This window comes from Rhipicephalus microplus, chromosome 6 (assembly GCF_043290135.1).
Source record: "Rhipicephalus microplus isolate Deutch F79 chromosome 6, USDA_Rmic, whole genome shotgun sequence".
Lineage (NCBI taxonomy): Eukaryota > Metazoa > Arthropoda > Arachnida > Ixodida > Ixodidae > Rhipicephalus > Rhipicephalus microplus.
In genome coordinates this window covers 175,704,170-175,723,753 of record NC_134705.1, presented here as the reverse complement: position 1 = coordinate 175,723,753, position 19,584 = coordinate 175,704,170, and the positions used below count along the sequence as shown (strand labels likewise).

The 19,584-nt window shown below is 48.3% G+C and overlaps 1 protein-coding gene across 3 annotated transcripts in view; it reads left to right on the top strand.

The window, feature by feature from the left end:
* LOC119167092 (long-chain-fatty-acid--CoA ligase 4) overlaps nucleotides 1–19,584 on the top strand; it is a 42,323-nt gene that overhangs the window by 535 nt on the left and 22,204 nt on the right. For 2 of the 3 annotated variants that reach the window (XM_037418511.2, XM_037418512.2), the window contains exon 2: nucleotides 11,630–12,993. In XM_037418511.2, the coding sequence (XP_037274408.2) occupies nucleotides 12,256–12,993 (738 nt within the window). In that variant the 5' untranslated portion in view covers nucleotides 11,630–12,255. Of the gene's footprint in view, nucleotides 1–3,813; nucleotides 4,074–11,629; nucleotides 12,994–19,584 lie in introns of those variants that run through there. The other variant, XM_037418513.2, reaches the window with a different exon arrangement.

Genomic DNA, 19,584 nt, shown 5'->3' with positions numbered 1-19,584 from the left:
CCTAATGCCGTATTGTGTTAGTAGATGCAGACTACTGTTGGCTGTCAAGGTAACCAGAGTTGACCAAGTCTGATAAAAGGTGATTGTAACAAATTTACCTCGCATTTACCCGTAAATCATCGCTGCTTTTACTTATTGCCTATCCTACTTCTTGATACGATAAGCTGCGCTAATGATAACTTGTGTTGGCCATCAAGGTGTCTGGTGGTGACTAAATTCAGTTAAGCGTAATCGTAGCAAATTTATCTCGCATTTACCAATAGATGAGCAGCGATTTCACTTCTCCAAACGTCTAACCACGTTGACTAGTACTGCCTATATACTGTTGGCCGTCAGGGTAATTGGAAGTAATAACACGTAATCATAATGAATGTATCTCGCATTTATTGTTGAATCAGCACTGACCTTTCCTAATGATTTTTTTCTGTAATCTGTAATTGTAATTTTGGGTTTTGTTGGTTATTGCTGACTAATGTGTGCTGTTAATGTAACTAAATGTTATTGATTGCAATTAGGCGTATCGCAGTGTAATTATAACTTGGGGTTTTCTTGTTTTTTTTTATTTCGAAAGTCTGCCCCTCGCCATAATAGTTTTTAATTAAAAAAATACACATACAAGTTTTGTTCTTGTGTATGTATTCATGTATTTACCATCAAATGAATACTTTTAATAATCAATAATTAATTCATTACTAATTTATTTATTTATGTACTTATTTGTTTATTACTGCGTCGTCTGGCAGCCCACCGTCCGACGACTCAGCTCCCTTTTTTTATACAACGCTGTCGCTTGTGACACTCAAATTCCACTTCGTCGTACACCTCGAATGGAATCGCAGGAAACGAGCGTAATAAATCAAGCTAAACCAGGATCTCTCATTACAGGGCGCGTTTCGCATCCGTTTTTATAAACCAAGAGCGCACACTTGCGCGAGTTGGTGGTCATGACGTCAAGAGCGGCTCGGGATTAAACAATTACCTGCGTTTCTGCATCGTCGTTACGTCCAGGCTTTAAAAAAAATTCCGCCATATCCACGAAGTGAATGATGATGAGTGGGCGAAGCTCCGGAGGTAAACCTGGTAAACCATGAATCCTCTGTACATTTTGCCCACTCGATTTTATTACATCGCTCCCCCTAGCGTACGTCGCCGCACTAAATCGAACGATTGCATTCAACCAATGACACGCGCCATATGTGACATCATTCCTATTTTATAAGATCTCGCGTCTTTCATCAACTACAAGTACCGCTTTCTAGTTTACAACATCTTGCATCTTTTCATCATCCGCTACAAGTACCACCATCTAGTAAACACTACAAGAACTAAACGAGAGGTGGCTACATACAGGAGACGGTACCGCCATCTAGTGAACACTGCAAGAACTAAACTAGAGGTGGCTACATACAGGGGACGGTACCGCCATCTAGTGAACACTGCAAGAACTAAACTAGAGGTGGCTACATACAGGCTACAGGGGACGCACAGCCCACGCCCTAAGGAGCTTCGCCCCTAAAATTTCGCGCTGCTCTTGACAACAATCTCAATCACCGTTGTGACGTTCTCTTAAGCGCATTCTACGAACGTCGCTCACACGAGCCCCAGTGAAGGCGGCCGAAGTGTGTATACGTGGACGGCAGTGCGATCGGTCGAATAGTCAGCCCTCTCACGTGACAGTAAAGGCGCCGAGGTAAGAAGAAACACCACCGGAGGTAACGGGAGTTTTACTTATCTGCCGTGGTTATACGAGACGACTCACAAGCGGTGGGCGTAATCTCCTGACGCGCTGGGTACAATTAACAGTTGATCTCACGCTTAAGGTCGTCGACTCTCCGCGAGGCTTCAGTCTAACTGTTTGTATGCCAGCGTTTATAAAAAAAAAAGTGGACGAAACACATCAGTGAATTGTGATTAAGCTAGCCAAGGCCTTTCCTTTAGGACTGCTTTGAAATGCTGGCGTCACTCCTGCATCGTGTGTTGCCGACATCTTCAATAGATTTTAGGACAAGAAGTTTGCCGGCGTGAGCACAATTTTCTATTGGCTACCAGATCTTGGAGTGGCGCCCTCTCGCGTGTGACGTCAGTTCGCGGACTCCGCTCTCAACCACGCTGCAGCGGCCGCTGCTCCTGTGGGCGCGGATCGTCTGCTTCTGGCGGGAACTTTGTCAACGAACAGTGTCGCGAGAGTCAACTAACGCTCACAATCAGTGTCTTCGAGTGCAATTATGAATTCGTTTTAGTTGAAGCCCAATCGACAGGGCCAAGAAACCTCCCAGACGACCGCTGAGCACGCTGTTGCCGCCGACCACCATTGCTGGTGAGAAAGTGAAACTATGTGTGAGTGTTCTCGCTCGTCATCTGCGGTTTCCTGGTCGATATTTCCGGAGCCCTTCACTATACGGCGTCTCTCATAACCATATGGTGGTTTTGGGGACGTTAAACCCCACATATCAATCAATCTGCGGTTTCCGCCGCGCGATACTAATTAGTTCGGTTGTTTCGAAATTTCAATAAGCGTGCCTTGCTTCAGCATCTACCAGCATGTGGATACATCTAGCGAAACATAGCAGTGTCTCATCGACGGCGCGGTGGTGTACGACGCAGGGGGCCATGTTGTTGAACGTGCGCAGCCGATGCCGTCGATGGAGATCGCATTACCGTCGCGGCTCTGCCCCTGCAAACACCCGGACTTGCGATCCCGCCACACAAGCTCCCCGTGGCGACCGAGTGCTGCGCAGTGGTGGAGTACTGCTCTGTGCCTCGGTGTGCTTCGTCCACTCTTGAAAAGGACGTTAGCTTTCGCAACAAGAGAAGCGCTCACCTGCCCTTTTCCTTAGGATGTATTTTTTTTCTGCAGTGCAATGATAGTGACAGTGAATACGAGGACGTCGAGTCGAAAGCGCCAGATATATTTCACGAGCGAGTCTGAGTGAGATCCACACCTTTCGTCGACCTTATTGAGCAAACCACGCGAACGCTTCTATGTATGTCGCCTTCTTTTTTTTTTTTTTTTTGACCCGCGTCAGGAGACTTCGCACTGAGACGAGCCGGTATAAAGTCTGATGATTGATATGTGGGGTTTAACGTCCCAAAACCACCATATGATTATGAGAAACGCCGTAGTGGAGGGCTCAGGAAATTTAGACCACCTGGGATTCTTTAACGTGCACCCAAATCTGAGCACACGGGTCCGCAACAGTTCCGCCTCCATCGGAAATGCAGCCGCCGCAGCTGGGATTCGAACCCGCGCCCTGCGGGTCAGCAGCCGAGTACCTTAGCCACTAGACCAACGCGGCGGGGCCCGGTATAAAGTCTGTTTATGCAACACGCTAAAAGTAAAAATGGCAAAAGGAGGGCATCGCCTCCATCAGTCTTCACGTCTTCCGGCATGCGTTTTCTAGAGTTTTCAAGTAATAACGGTATCTCCGTAACGCGGAGACCCGTCTTCGTCCGTATCTAATTTCGATAAGAATCCGTCGTCGCCCGTTATATATATATTTTGCAAGCCAGAAACGAAACCACCGAGGCTTATCTTTGGCGGCAAAACGCGGGTGCCCTCGTACCCGGAACCCGGGCACAACGCGAAGATCCACGGTCGAGTAGAGAGAGGCTAACTGTTGTGAGATGTACTTTGTTTTTTTTTTTTATCGCCAGGTTCCGACGACACACGCACGCAGTTGCGTGACTCGACTCGCAGTAACTGATACGTTCGCGCAACGCCTCAGATAAGCCGGGAGTGAGATAACAAAAAAACATAGCACACAAAAGGGTCTCATCGAGGGAAGCTCATTTTCACGCCCCCCTAACACGTCGTGCCAGTCGACGCGAGTCGCCCGCGTTAAAAAAAGAGAACGGGGAGTTTTCCCGCGGATTAAGTTTGCAGTTCTGGTAGTCAAACGTAGTTGGTTGGCACAGCTGAAAGGGTTGTATAAACGCAGGGGTACAGAGTAGTTGTTACAGACAGTTCGAGTTTGTAGATAAAACCATCCTATACGACTGACTATAGGCTTGTGTTGGATCCACAGTTCAGCACGTTCGAGCGACTTGTTTGCGAGCAGCCCGACTGCTATCTGGTGAGTAAGTGGCCGTCTGCTATTTCCTCTGAAATCAACCAATAGGGAGCGCCTGTACTCGAGTGTAATTGCATATTCGTACAATTAGTTAGGTATGAGTGTTACCAATGAGGTTACTTGCCGATGATGAGTGCTTGGGCCGCTTCACCCGATATATATTTCGGCCGTCCCTTGAAGTGGCCTTTAATGAGACACATATGTTACGGTGGCTCGGCATGCAGGCACGGTTTGGTACTGCTAATCTTGAGGACCAGGGTTCGATTCCTGTTAGAGGAAAAGTAAGAAAGGAAGGTCAACCAGACGCGTGTACGGCATGCTATAGTACGCTGCGCAAAGGGAACTGAGGGATTAAAATGATGAAAAAAAGTGGCGAGCATGCGCAAATTTAGTGGGGCCTCTGCGGCTGAATTTGCATGGGGGTGAATAAATCACTTGAAATGTTTATTCACTAGTTTAATTAAGCACTTTAAATCATGACTCATGAGTACCGCGCTCCAAAGCGCACGGTACTAAAGTGGCGAAAATTACTCCACATCCCTTCCTTTCTTCCTGCAATACATCGTGGTTTTAACACGTGAACCCCCTCCCACCCCCCCCCCCCCAAAAAAAAAACTTATTTCCTTAAGGTAAAGACAGATAAAGTATTCTTATATGCACGTAGTATCGTTTGTTTAATACTATAGCGACGACAGAATGTCCACAAAATTAATGTTAATAGTAAATAGCCTGGAAGTGGCGACTCCATTAGTACAAGTTACACCCTTATTGTGATATCTATAAATATCTTGTGTAGGACAACTCAAACAACAAAGTTAACTTTTGTACATCAATGAAGCGTCGCAAAAATACGGTGACGTTCTGTCCCCGAGTGGTGACATCTTTTACAATAAACGGAATTCTATTTATGACTGTTCATATAACTATATTTTATAGTGTTAATGCTAAAGAACTGAATGAAGAACATCCGCGTACACATGGTTTACTGTCGTGGTTACTTTCTGTACATGTGGTGATAATACAGGTCGAAGTGCATAGGGGGGGGGGGGGGGTAGGAGGTGGATGATGCATAGGGGGGGGGGGTGAAGGAGGTGTTACAACGCATGTATTTGTCCTTCTCATCGAAGTCAAAGAAATGTGTACATTCCTCTGTATACCGTACTTTGGCATCCTTCAGTGTTCCCGTAATCCGCCAGGAACTTGCGCATAATTAGTATGGTAAAATTCAAAGACCAATTATGGGTTGTTAGAAGGCCCACGACGAAGCCTCCCGTCTCGGACTGGTGTTACCGACGTGGACGCCGCCCACCTCGGCCTATATAAAAAAAACGAGCTTCAGGACTGTTTTCAATGAAGTTATTAATCAATCAATCAATCGATTGCGAAAAAAAGAACGACACGTCCTTAGACTTCATGTCATATTAGGCGAATGCATCATCGACCCTGTCAGTTTTTTTCTGACTTTAGTGACTAAACACGCCCCGAAATTACAAATTTACCAATGCCACATTTCACACTTCGAACGTCCTTAAAATGATTTGAAGATTGAACAAAGTCGATCATTGTTTGTGGAACGACCTTGCAGACAAAAGGAGAGATGCCGCGGAGACCCGATAAGCGAATCGTCTACCATGAACGTGCACCGTATCATCGTTCTCCCCTCAGTAGATATCTTGCACGGATAACACTATCGAAGAGCCCACTTCTGTGACCGTACCGGCCCCAAGGCGCCCTCCCCTCAGCCGGAACATCAAAATTTTCCCCACCTGCCCTAAGGGAATTGTGAGGAAATGGGAATGCATTTCTTTCGCCGAGAGTACATGGCGTAGCAATTTTAATGGACATGGGCTGGGCATGTAGCGCGTAGACAGGATAACCGCTGGTCATTAAGGGTAACTAACTGGATTCCCAGAGAAGGCAAGCGGGTTAGGGGGAGACAGAAGGTTAGGTGGGTAGATGAGATTAAGAAGTTTGCTGGTATAAAATGGCAGCAGTAAGCACAGGACCGAGTCGACTGGCGGAACATGGGAGAGGCCTTTGTCTTGCAGTGGACGATGATGATGATGATGATGGATGATGATGATGATGATGATGAAATTATCGACGAGATGATGACCTATATCATCACCATTTATTTACACATTCATCAGCTGTAGAATTGCTGTGGTTTAGATGAACCCTGTACAGAAAACATTTTTTACCTTGTAATACATGTGGAAGATTACGCATTGTTTCTTGGGTAGAGATGACATGCAAAAACTCGAAACGTAAACAAACGCTACACGGTACTTAAAAAGCGCGCTCCACGGTGTTTTCCATAACGCCGGGCAAAGCAAGAGTAAGGCGGGACATTAGACAACACATAATAAATTGACCGAAGAGAGAGAGAGAGAGAGAGTGAGAGTGAGTGAGTGAGACATCGATCGAGTTACTGCCTCAACGTCCGTCAGTATGCCGACATTCCTGACAATCTGCTTGCTACGGAAATCTGTGCACGACCATCTTAAATCTCAGAGTGAATGACCTTCATTCGGAAACTAAAGCACCCGGATTTTACTCGGAAGTGTGTGTAACGTCACATGTGGCGCATAACGCCGGATCGTCCGGACGCCGTAGCAAAACCTCCTACTTAAGGTGTTAGAGAAGCTTGATAAAAAATAAAGTTTAAGAACGAGACGAAACGTATAATATATATACGTAAAGGATGTGACAAGTGTGGTGGTGGTGGTGGCAGTGGTTAGAAGAGGAAGAAGGCGCCTAATTTCTGCAGCCCGGAGCGCGGCGCAGTGCCTGCAAGTGTAGATTATCGTGCCGAAGACACTGTTCAAGTTGTGGTCTATAAGAGACATAAAAATATTCCACAGCGTCGGCCCAGCATACATATAGTCCCACACATGTTCTTCATCGCTTTACGAGCGACTTGTATATTAAAGAGATATTCTATTCAGATACAATTTCAAAAGAGACAACAATACATTGCTGCCTTATTCCATAAGAATTCTGGAAGCGCAAAGCGCGCCATCGCATTGCATGCAACGTTCTGAGAGGATAGTTTAATTCCTTCTGGTGCCACGAAAAGAACAGGTCTAAAGCGCTATGGAAATCACATTTATAGCTAACTTGTATCCGATGTGTACTGAGTGGTACAAGAGCCTCGAATAAGAAGTCAAACGAGGTCCGTCATCGAGTATTGCTTATAACCTACAGATCCATCGGACAATTCTCAAGCACTTACAATCAGCGCCGTTGCCAAAGTATGTGCATAAAAAGCCAGAATTATCGCTAGACTGACACGTTTGCATTCCTCGACAGCCTTGGTAAATGCGGAGTGCATGCTATGGGCCCGAATCGCACGTAGTTAGTTGTGAGGCAAGTGGGCAACCAGTAGTGGAAGACTCTCTGGGAACTCTGACCGCGTAGTGTATATACCTTGACGTGCACTGTAATTGCACAGGACTCGGGCTTGTAACGTGCCAACTCCACCGAAATGCGAACTCCACGCCCGGGAACAAACCCACGTCTCCCGGGGTCAGCGGGCAAGAACCGTACACCTCCACCAAGACGGACAAACTTGGCACGTCTTCGCCCCTTCATGTCCGTGTTATCTTTTCGTTTCGACTAGAAAGGAATTCTGATCAGCTGATATTCAAAGTTCACTTTTTTTTTAATTTAAGGAAGACAAACAGCTTGCATAGGCCTAGCAAAAGCGCCTTTACAGGGTGTATTCAGTCGCTTAAGCATAACGCACGTGGTCATATCGAAATCACACACGCTGAAGTTACGGGCACCGATAACGCCAGTGCATGCTCTCTTCGCGAAATTTCCGGCAGCGATTGTCCTGCAAAATATGTAACAATAAATGCAACGTGCCGTAACATTTATCGTCTGATAAGGAGCTTGCCAAAGTCAAGGGCTCCGCGGGGAAACAAAAGCCGAAGGCCTTTCGTGTTTTATCTCCTCGGCGATCCTCGCTTATTCTACGAGCTTTGTCTGGTAGCAGCTGTATGCGTTGGGTCGTGCAAGCTTCAATCTTTGGGGCATTGCGTCCCGAAACCACGACATGATTACGAGGGACGCCGGGACACTGGAGGGCTGCGGAAATTTCGACAACCTCGGTTTCTTTAACGAGCACCTAAAATCCAAGTAAACGGACATCAAGCACTTCACTCTAAGGAACCCTAGGCAGCCGTCGAGTTGAAATATGAACATTTCCCAGCCATCTCGAACCAAAATATTCTTGAAGTCTCAGATGTGACTGGTTAATTCACCCGCCATGCAAGTCTAGTGGCTACGGAAGTTTACTGCTGAACCGCAGGTCACTGGATCCAATCCCGGCGGCAGCGGCCGCATTTTTGAATAAGGCGAAACTTCACCTTCATCGAAAAAGAGTCCAAAATGAAGCATGTGTAATTTAGGTGCGCACGCGCACGCACACACACATATGCACACACACACATGCACACACACACACACACACATGCACACGCACACTTGCACACACACACACGCGCGCACACACACACACACGCACACACACACACACACACACACACACACACACACACACACACACACACACACACACACACACACACTAAACAAAACAACGGTCGCAATTACCGAAGCCCTTTACTACGGCCTCATAATCATATGGTGGTTTGCGGACGTTAACACCAATAATTATTAAGACCTTAGTTCATCCTGGCGATAAACTTTCGAAAAGATACTCGGACATACTGGGAAACGTCCATTAGCGCAGCAGGAGACACGGATGGTAAATACACTTACGAAGCAATAAAACCGCAATAATTCTGACATCAACATATGGCTTATGCGGTAAAAGCAGCTGTGGAAGCCATGTGGCGGCAAACTTTTCACTGACGCCATTTGCATGCAGATCACACAATCCACTCTCAACAATAGCCGTGACCCCTTTCTGTCCTCGGGATGCCCCGTTTCCCCTCCGTTATCGCGATAGAAACACACTTCACGGTATGCAAGTGCCGTGCTGTGTAATCTACTGGCGCGGTCTCACAAGGGCGAGCAAATATGCATCGTCGGCTATGTACACAGTCAACCACAAAAGCTTACGGACCACGCGGGGCATGCAGTCGAGAGTTTCTTCGCGACGTTTCCGCATCGTAAGCGGCGATCGACGGCAGTGCGCCCCGCTGCGGTGGTTTATAGTGGCTAAGGTGCTCGGCTGCTGACCCGCAGGTCGTGGGATTGAATCCTGGCTGCGGCGGCTGCATTTCCGATGGAGGCGGAAATGTTGTAGGCCCGTGTGCTCAGATTTGGGTGCACGTTAAAGAACCCCGGGTGGTCGCAATTTCCGGAGCCCTCCACTGCGGTGTCTCTCATGATCACATGGTGGTTTTGTGACGTTAAACCCCACATATCAATCAATCAATCAATCAATCAATCAATCGACGGCAGTGCTATGCCGCAAGACGCATACCTTGCTTCGTTTCCCACGGCGCACGAATGTTTTTCGGGGGGTCAAATTCTTGGCTGGTTGTTTCAACATATCTTAGGTAAACAACACGAATGCATTTGTTTACGTTCTTCGCCGCAACAAAGCTTCAGTTGCAAGTCAGCGCTTCGTCTGTTGTGTGTATGACTCTGTCTTCCTCGTTGTTTCGCGCTGTTTCCCTAAGAATGTTTTCCCCCCGCAGGTCGCGGGATCTAATCCCGGCTGCGGCGGCTGCATTTCCGATGGAGGCGGAAATGTTGTAGGCCCGTGTGTTCAGATTCGGGTGCACGTTAAAGAACCCCCGGTAGTCAAAATTTCTGGAGCCCTCCACTACGGCGTCTCTCACAATCATATGGTGGTTTTGGGACGTTATACCCCACAAATCAATCAATCATAAGAATGTTTTCCACCACTCAATTTTCAACATGACGCGCTCTTCAGTAGCCACGGCCACGAGATTCTGCCACTAGATCAGTGTATCAGAACAACCGTTATCAGTCGCAGTATTTTTCACAAAGTGATATCTACTCGACGGCCCGCCATTCGAAGCAAACCGCGGTAGCTTTTGTTCCGCTATCAAAGTAGATAAGCGTTTAGCGTGACAGCAACGAACTAACAATGTTCTACGTCGCAGCGCAAGGCTGAAAACTCATATGTCAGTGAACACAAAGAATACTCATTTCCGGCCTAGCATTGCTGTCGATGGTAGATATAGCGTATCGATGTAGCGCGGAGAGGCAATTTGACGCGAGCTCACATGATCTACAAACTTCTGTGTCTACAAAGTGAATTAATACAGCGTAGCAGATTGGCCAGGAGAGTACTTCCCCATTGCGTGGGTTCATTTTATACGCATCATGGCTTTCACAATTAACGCCAAAATTGACAATTGACTTACTGAAATAGCCTTAAAAACCACAGTGGTGGGTGTCATAATAGCGCATAGGTGTTATCGAACATTACCAATCATTCAGCCCTAATTTAGCCAACAGTACAGCCAACACAAGCCGTTATTAGCGAATAGTAGTTAACTATAGACGATGCAAGCGGTGTAACGTTTTAACAAGCCCGTGTAACACTAGTGTTACACGAGTGCAATGCTTGTAGTACACTGGTGCCACACTAGTGTTGATTACAGAAGCGGTAAATACGACTGAATCGGTTTATTGCCACATTCTTCTCTCTCTAGCCCTTTCCTCTTCGATTATTTTCCAATCGCTAACGATGCATGGATCTCTACATGCCTCCACCCGGCTGTAATTTCTGTCGTACCTCTAATGCCGGTAACACATTTCCGGTAGATGCCCTTTCTGTTCTGCCATTTAACCAAGTAAAATACGATATCTTGAAAAGTCCCTGTTATTTGGCATGTTTCACAGATAAAGTATTTGCGCTGTAAACGGAGCATTTAATTTCGATCCTTTTCCAATTAATATCATAGACCTCGCTTTGTCGAAGTGGATTCCGCGTAACCTTGGCGCTCCGCAGCCCCTTTCCCCCTCCTTCTCGGGGTACCCCGAGTCACTGATTTTTCCCCTCACTCCGCACTGGCCGTCACTTCGATGGCGAATACTACGTATACGGTGGAACTAAGGAACCTTGATTACTTGACCCCGAATGTCAATAAAGAGATGTTAGCGCGTAACAAAACCGTGAGCTGTGAAATAAATCCTACAAGCAGCCTCCTGCACCAAATGATTTCACGGCCTCTGTGATCGGCCCCACCTTCGACCGAACGACGATCTCATGTGATCGAATCATGATCCATAACGTCATACGTCAAGGTGATCCGTGGCGTCATGACGCCGACACAGGGTGGCGTCATGTTGCACCGAGGTCCTGGGTCTTTCGGTACGCCATCGACCCATTTTATGCACTAGAGTTCCACGTGACTTTTCGCCGGCATTTATTAGCTTTATTCACATCATCTGTGTTGACGCCACGGTCTACCGAAGTCTCGCAAGACCTCAAAATTTCTTGACTTGATGAGACATATAAGGCTTTCTGAACTTGGAGTTCGCGATGTCACGAATGGTACGTTTGTAAATGTCGAACATGCTAATTCCTTGCATTCTTTGTACTGCAGGCCCAGCCAAGAAATCACAACACGCCGAAGCCCTCCGTATTGCTGACTAGGATTCCTGCCAAGGCAAGCAGAGCGTCATCGCGGACGGAGAGGGTGACGGACAATATGTCGGGCACTCCTTCACGAAAGTGCCACTTCACGTGAGCTGTTAGACAGAGCTGAAGTGTCATCCGCGGTTATCATACGCTTCCATTTGTGTTCCCTCTCAGCGCGTCACTTACCCAGTTTCAAGGCTGAACAGGGAAACCAACGGTTCTTCGAAGAACAGGAAGACCGATGATACCACAGTCTTGTTCTATTCTTTAGTGCGGCTAGTGCACAAGGCACTACTTATGTGGGACTTCTGAAGGACCACGTAGCTTGTTCCGTAAAAAAATCAATCTTTTTTTTGTAAGAAACGCAAGGACTGTTAAACACACAGAGAGGCGTTTATCTTGTACATATTGTGTGGCCTGAGGGAAGAAAGAGAAAACAAAGACCTAAACGGATCTGTTCACGGAGTCGACCCATCTAAATCTCCAATTTGCTTGAGTCCTCCAAAAGCTGCCGTGCCAAGTGTCACCGTTCCTCCACGTTTCTGCTCCTCGCCATCTTCCCGCCACAGCACGCGAAAACGCACAACAAAGATGACGTCCGCCGCACCATCCACGCATCCCGCTGCAGTGAAGGTCTTCATGGCTCTCGTAAAGGTCCTCTTGGTCGTCTGCGACGTCGTCACCTTCCCGGTATACTTTGTCTTCCAGCAGCCCTGGGTGTACTGGAGGAGAAAGAGCGTCTGCTACGCCAAGCCCGTCGTGGAGGGAGACCCATCGTCGCCCTATCGCCGCTTGAGAAACAAGTCCATCCCCAGTATGGAAGGCGTCAAGACCTTGGACGAACTGGCCCGAACAGCGATCCGGCTGTACTCCGAGAGGCCTGCCGTGGGCGTCCGACCTGTCCTGGGACACAACGAGGAGAGGCAGCCTAGCGGCAAGATCTTCAGGAAGCTCGTCCTAGGAGAGTACGAGTGGAAGACGTACCAGGAGTTCGACGAGCAGATTGACCTGACGGCACGCGGTCTGCACGCCGTGGGAGCCAGACCGGGCCAGAACCTGGCCATCTTGGCCGAGACGCGCGTAGAGTGGCTGCTGACGGCACAGGCCTGCTTTCGCACGAACGTCCCGCTTGTGACTCTGTACGTGACGCTCACAAACGACGGTATCGTCAGCGCCATCAACGAGACCGAGGCGACCCACCTGGTGACGTCAGCCGACCTTCTGCCACGCGTTCTCAGCGTGGCGAACAAGATGCCGTCGCTGACGCATATTGTGTGCATGGAGAACGCCGACTCCAAGCCGCTAGAGCAAACGACCGAAGGTCCCCAGGTCAGTACTTGACACCCTAACTCTTATTTTTCATAGATGCACTTAAACCAGTCACACCCTTATTTCTGTTTTGAGCACCTCTAGTCGAGCGCTTATTTCCAGTTTCAAGATATTTAAAAAAACAGTCTGAAAAAAACAAATGTGATCCACCTCGGTGGTACAGTGGTTACGATGACATGAAGGTCGTGGGTTTGATCCCCGCCGCGGTAGTCACGTTTCGATGGAGGGGAATTGATATATGCCCGTGTACTTATCGATGTCAGAGCACCACATCGTCGAAATTTTCGGAGCCCTTCATTACGGCGTGGTTTATAACGATATTGAGGTATTGACGTGTAAAGTCTCTGACATTCTTATTAAAGAACAAATGTAGCTCGAAATCTATAGTTATGGTCCGGCTTCAAGTTTAGAGTTACATCGAGTACATATAAAATCGGAGCTTAACATTGCTTGAGGTGACTGTCAAATAACTATCAGAAAAACTAATGAAAGTTGAATAGAATCAGTTCATTAAAATAGCATGCAGTTTTCTCAGCAGCCACAGGGATCGTTGCGACTCCTACGGGAGCAGATTTGAACTACGCGCTTCTTTCTAAGTGGCCTCCAGGACTCATGTTGGCAATGCTACAATACACAGCATTAACACCAAGGGGGTTTAAAAAAATTGCTAGAGTGGAAGTTAACGCGGCCCGAGCACAAAGCCAAACTCACCAGAGGACTATCGGGCGATTTGCCGAATTCTCGTCATCCATGCTGAATTAAGAAGTGTCAATGTCGTCTTCCGAGCCTGTATCGGTGTCATCACTTCGAGATTCCAGCCCAGATGCACGAGAATCCTTCGAAATTTACCGTTTTCGTGAAACGTTCACACGCAACGCCGACGCCATCATTGAAGCTATACGCACGCTCACCCGCGCGTAAAAAAGAGAAACACAAAAGCGAAACTGATAGAGCACTTCTACTTTACACGTTAGATAGCGCAAGGTGTCCGCAAGCACTCGGAATGGGGCAAATAATGAAATTGTAAATATCGACAACACACTATCGATGTGGATAGGTGACGTCACGAAAGTGTTAACTCTTCGGCGTGGGAGGAAAACGATCTTTCTCAGTCACCCAACGTCAACAGCTCATCATGCCCCTAATAAGATGGGTGCCGCAGCCGCCCTCTAACGGTGGGCACGGCTTCACTTGTAGGTATACAGTGAACTAGAACCAGCATGTTGGTTCTAGTTCACTGTACTCGTAGGTAATAATTTCCGCTTCAGCAATATTTTAAAACCTCCTTACCGGCCGTGGAGTTGGCTACCTACTACTACGACGAATACATACATCGCGGACGCCCGACCCACGGCATAGGGAGCTTCGCCCCGTAAAGTGTTTAATGATTTAGAGCATGGTGGCACGGCCGGACTAGAGGAGCGGGACGCGCGCACTCTTTTACGGCCTGCGCTTCGTGTCTACCATCTTTCACAACCGGTACGTCATGGCACTGTGGCCCAACCTCGCTAATCCTTGCTAAAACCAAGAAGATTGTACACGCCCAGCGAGTTTAACATCGCAACCTTTTCTGGTCAGATAGTGCTCAAAGTGCGTCCTTGTGTTCCTAGTTTTTTTTTTTAAGTAAGCATCAAATTCGAGGCAAATTTTATTGGATATAACTCACCGATACTCGTCTCTTTAGATTAGTTCATCAGAAACAACGATCTTTTCATTTATCATTAACGCGCGTGGGTTTCCTAATCGATTCAAAAGAGTGCGCGCGCGCCGCTCCTCTAGTCCAGTCCTGGAGGTGGCTATAACGACGGCGACTACTACTACTTCAACTACATACATCGCGGACGCACGATCCACGCCTTCAGGAGCTTCTCCCCTAAAATTACGGCATGGACGAGTTTGCGACTACGGGAGTTACTTGCCAACAACACAGTCAATTTCACGTGAAGCCGCGAGTTCCAGCCAAAGTTGGACACGCGCTTGTATTTAGAAGAAGTGGGTAACGATTCAGAGAACTAGGTATACTCTACTGTGGGAGAGCTTAAGGCTGTCCCGGTCATAGAATTTCCTAATATACTCAAGAGGGAACTCTGGCGTTAGTGTCTATGGGAGCTGCAACGCACGGCGCTTCGGCTAGCATGGGAATGATGGGTAATACAAAGATTAGCCTAATCTTCCCACTTCTGGCCTGCTTCTGGCCCCTCGTGTGTTCGTGTGGCTTGGAGCTACTTTCTCACGAAACAAAAATCAACAATTTTTCAGCGGTCGCGCTTCACCACCTTATTCTTTTAGGCTTACCATATTGAATCGGGACACGGAATTCAAAAAAGGTTCGTTCTTTCCTTCAACATGAAACCAGATTCAGCAATAAACGAAGCCGCAAGTACGATTCGTCGCCCGCAAGCACGAAGACGAGGCAAATCTGTGTACCACCCATAATTCCCATGGTCTCTGAACGATTGCAGCGTCAGAGTCTCATCAAGATAATTTTAAGAAACACTATGGTCCCGACGGTCCTATGGCCTCAAAGGCGTGGCTGAAGATGTGCTTAGACAAAATAGTTAACGATTTAGAGCACTTGGTACTCTACTATGGGAGAGCATAAAGCTGTCCCGTGGGTTTCACCCTTGATGAGGCCCACTTGTATTTAGAGCTGCTAACCGGCTGTGTTGAGAAGAAGTAGTGAACGAGTTAAGTACTAGGTACTCTGACTATAGGAGAGCATAAAACCGCTCCGTAGGCCTGTGTGTTTGTGGGTTTAGAAAAAGTGTTTAACAATTTGGAGTACATGGTACTCCACTATGGGAGAGCTTAAAGCCGTCCCGACACGTACATGATAGTCCCGCAAGGCTAGGCCTACCTAAAGGAGATTAATAGCATAAGAAAGAAGACAAACGACATCACCACAGAAACCTGAACCAAGCAAAAACGGCACCCGTGATCAACCTGGTACCCACGTTCTTTCAGCAATGGCAAATGACTTCTTTTCTTTAAACACTGCAGTCTGTAGTAAGGCTCTGCATGTCATTTGAACAGACAATTCAATCCTTTTATTAAAAATAAACGCGACGTGACTGAGTCAGCGCTGTACACATACTTGTTGATCTGTAATTAAGAATACTCAAATTAACGTGAGACGTGAACTGACAAGGACAAAAGAGAGAGAGAATAAACTTTATTGAAGAATTAAAATTACGTGACTAATCCCGGGTGGAGCCCTCTTGTAGAGCCCCACTGGCCACAGCGGCTCCCGGGCCTGGTCTAGGGTCATCAGTTGGCTCCCCAGTGCCAGCTCGGAAAGCCGTGCCTCCCAAGACCACGTTGTGAGTGTTTGTAGTGAGCGCACCAACCTAGATACTGCATTGGCTGGCCGCTCGGTACATTGGTAGGTTATGTGTGTAAGTGTGGCTGTGTGGTTACTACACCATGGGCATGCCCCTGTTGTGTATATCTGTGGAAAAATTGCGTGTAGTTTTGATATGTGGGGGTGTGTGTTCGTTTGGAGGCGGCGCCAATCCCGCGCTTGTTGGCTGCTTAAGTTCGGATGTGGAGGGGCGTACGTGCGTCTTGTAAGGCGTTGGTTTTCCAATATCTGCCTGCTTGTTACACTTTGCTCTTCATGATGCCCTGTGAGGTGTCCTGAGGAGAGTCCTGCGTCTCGGCCAGTAAGTCCGCGAGCTACGCAGTTTGCCTCCTCGTTTTCCCCAGGCCGTCATGCCCTGGGCACCAAGTGACGCCATGTGCCTCCAACAACATGGACCCCAAAATATCAGTGACGCACCTTGGAAGTGTGCCTCTAAGGTTGTGGTGTACACGTATCCCGAAGGACTACGGCCACCAGCGTGGGTCCGGTCTTAGCGAGCCGCAGGGCACGCGTTAACCGTCGCCGTGGCGGGAAACACGATACTGCTCAAGTCGCAACACTTTATTGTGGCAACACCAACGCAGTACAGCCCGTTGCAAAAAAGGCGCGGCGGGAAAGCAAGTAGGCTTATCCACGCCACGGGCACAAAGTACTACACAGGGGTGCCACGAGCACGTCTCCGCGGTAAAGGTAATCCACGGAGACACCGGGACAAAGGGGCCCGGTTGCTCGAGCGAGGGCAAAGGCGCTCGCGTTGGCTTCGAAGGGAGACGGGTCGGCGTAGCTAGGCCACGCACTAGGACACCGTACTGCCCTTCGGCCGGGAGTACGCAGCGGGGCAACAAAAGGTGAGCGTTCGCATCGGGCGCGAGGCGCCGTCAGCGAAGTCCGACGAGCCCCGAGCGACGGGACTCGACGGACGGAAAAATTGCGTGGCTCACCGTTTGAAGTCCCGGACTGTACTCTCCGCTCCCGACGCAGCGCGCGAAAACCTCTCGGGGGTCCCCCGCACGCGGCGCCACAGTCAACATCCGCTACCGGGTGAGGGAGTTAAACGTCACTCCGCCCTTCCCAGCGCGGCTGACGGCGAAGGAGGGCAGACATGTCGGGACATGAGAATGGCAGAAAAGGCGGGAAAGCCCGCGCAAAGGCAGCGGGCCAGCCTCAATTCCCACAAGGTATAAGCGACATGCAGCTTGTGAGTCTGTCAAAATATACGCTGAGCGCCCCCTTCTTTCGGCTTCTCTGATTGCCAAGGCTATGGCTGCTGCCTCTGCGGTGGCACTTGATCTGGTGCGTAGGGACGCGCAGGCCACGACTTTGCTTTGGTTAGTCACTGCCAATGCATATGCTTGTTTTCTGGAGCCTTGTGGTGGCGCGGGATAAAGACTGACGTCGGTAAAGTAAGCGTCTGGATCGCTACTTCTCTGCAGGAGTTTTCGTGCTCGCGCTTGACGGCGCTTTTTGTTGTAGAGCGGGTGCATGTTTTTTGGAACTGGTTCCACGATTATTTGATCACGTATTTGCTTGGGTACAATGACTGTCTCATCGCCACAATATTGAGGGGTGAGAGGGTATCCCAGCCTCTGCAGCAGTGTTCTTCCCTGCAGCGTAGTGGTGAGTCGTTCTCGCTGTGCGATTAGCGTGGCGGCGGCCTATTCTTCATACGTATTATGCATGCCGAGTCCCATGAGTTTTTCTGTGCTTGTGCTGTTCGGAAGTCGCAATGCTGCTTTGTACGCAATTCTGATGAGTCTGTCAATCTGCTCCATTTCGGGCTTGCGTGTTGATTGAAAGGGAAGAGCGAACGTGACTCGGCTGAGAACGAAGGCATGTACAAGGCGTACAGTGTCGGCCTCTGTCATCCCATCATTACTTCGCGCAATTCTAGCTATAAGGGATGCAATACTCTTTACGGTGTGTTTGAGTTTGCCTATTGCAGTCTTTACGCTGTTGTTTTCTTGCACGTGCATGCCTAATATTCGAGCTACTGGGGTCCTGTTGATGATCTGTCCGGCAATTTCTAGCTGCAGCGCGGGTGCACGGTTGGACCGAGTGCGTGGGGGTCTTATTTGCAAATATTCCGATTTGCTAGGTGCGCACGACATGCCTGCAGCAGTGAGGTAGCCTTGAATCATGTCTATAGCGGTTTGCAGTACATCTTGTCGTTCTCCATAGGAGCCCTTTGTTGCCCATAGCGTAATATCGTCCGCGTAAAAGGCACAGCCCAGGTTTGGTACAGTCTTAAGCTGGAGGACTAGTTTCCGGAGGCCGATATTGAATAAAAATGATGACAAGATGGAGCCCTGAGGTGTGCCTTTCAGTGGGAGGTCGTATGGTGATGATTTGGTACCAGCTATGCCAATCTGCGCCTTGCGATTTCCAAGAAAATCAGAGGCATAGTTGAATATGCGTTGTCCGCATCCTATGGCTGCAAGACCGTCTAGTATGGTAGAGTGTGCAATATTATCAAATGCTTTTTCGATGTCGAGTGCAACGAGTAGATTGTTGAGACTACCTGGCGCTGGGTTAAGCACTTCCTCTTTGAGCAGTAAGAAGATATCCTGGGTAGACACTCCTCGCTTAAATCTGTACATAGATGTTGGTAGAAGCCCCCGTTCTTCTGTGTATTGGTCAAGGCGAGTGAGTATAACTTTTTCGAAGAGCTTGCCAATGCATGACGTTAAAGAAATTGGTCGTAGCTGATCAAGGCTTCGTCGTTTGCCTGGTTTAGGTATGAGTACAACCTGTGCCAGTGTCCATTCTGCAGGTATCTTTCCACTCGGTGTCCAGACTTTTTGATTAAAGTGGTCTGTGATGGCTTGTAATGCTTCATCGCTAAGGTTCCGTACCATGGCATTTGTAATGCCATCCAATCCAGGCGCTGTATTTTTTTGAAGCTTTGAGCCGCTGCATAAACCTCAGCAAAGGCTATGGGGGCGTCGAGCTCAGTGTTGGGTTCTCCATTGTATTCTTGACTGGGTGTTGGGCTAACGTTTCGCTTGCGTACTCCTGTGTAGCGTTGTTTCAGCTCTTATATTAACTGATCCGGATCACCTTGAAATTCCCCAGCTAGCCGTTGAAGGGTAGCGTTTGTTTCGGTTCTTGTTGCAGAGGGATCCAAAAGACTCCGTAGGATGTTCCACGTCTTTTTCGTGCTTAATGTGCCTTTTAAGGAATCGCAGAAGGTGCGCCAGTTGTTGTAAAGTTCCTTTGAGTATGCGTTTACT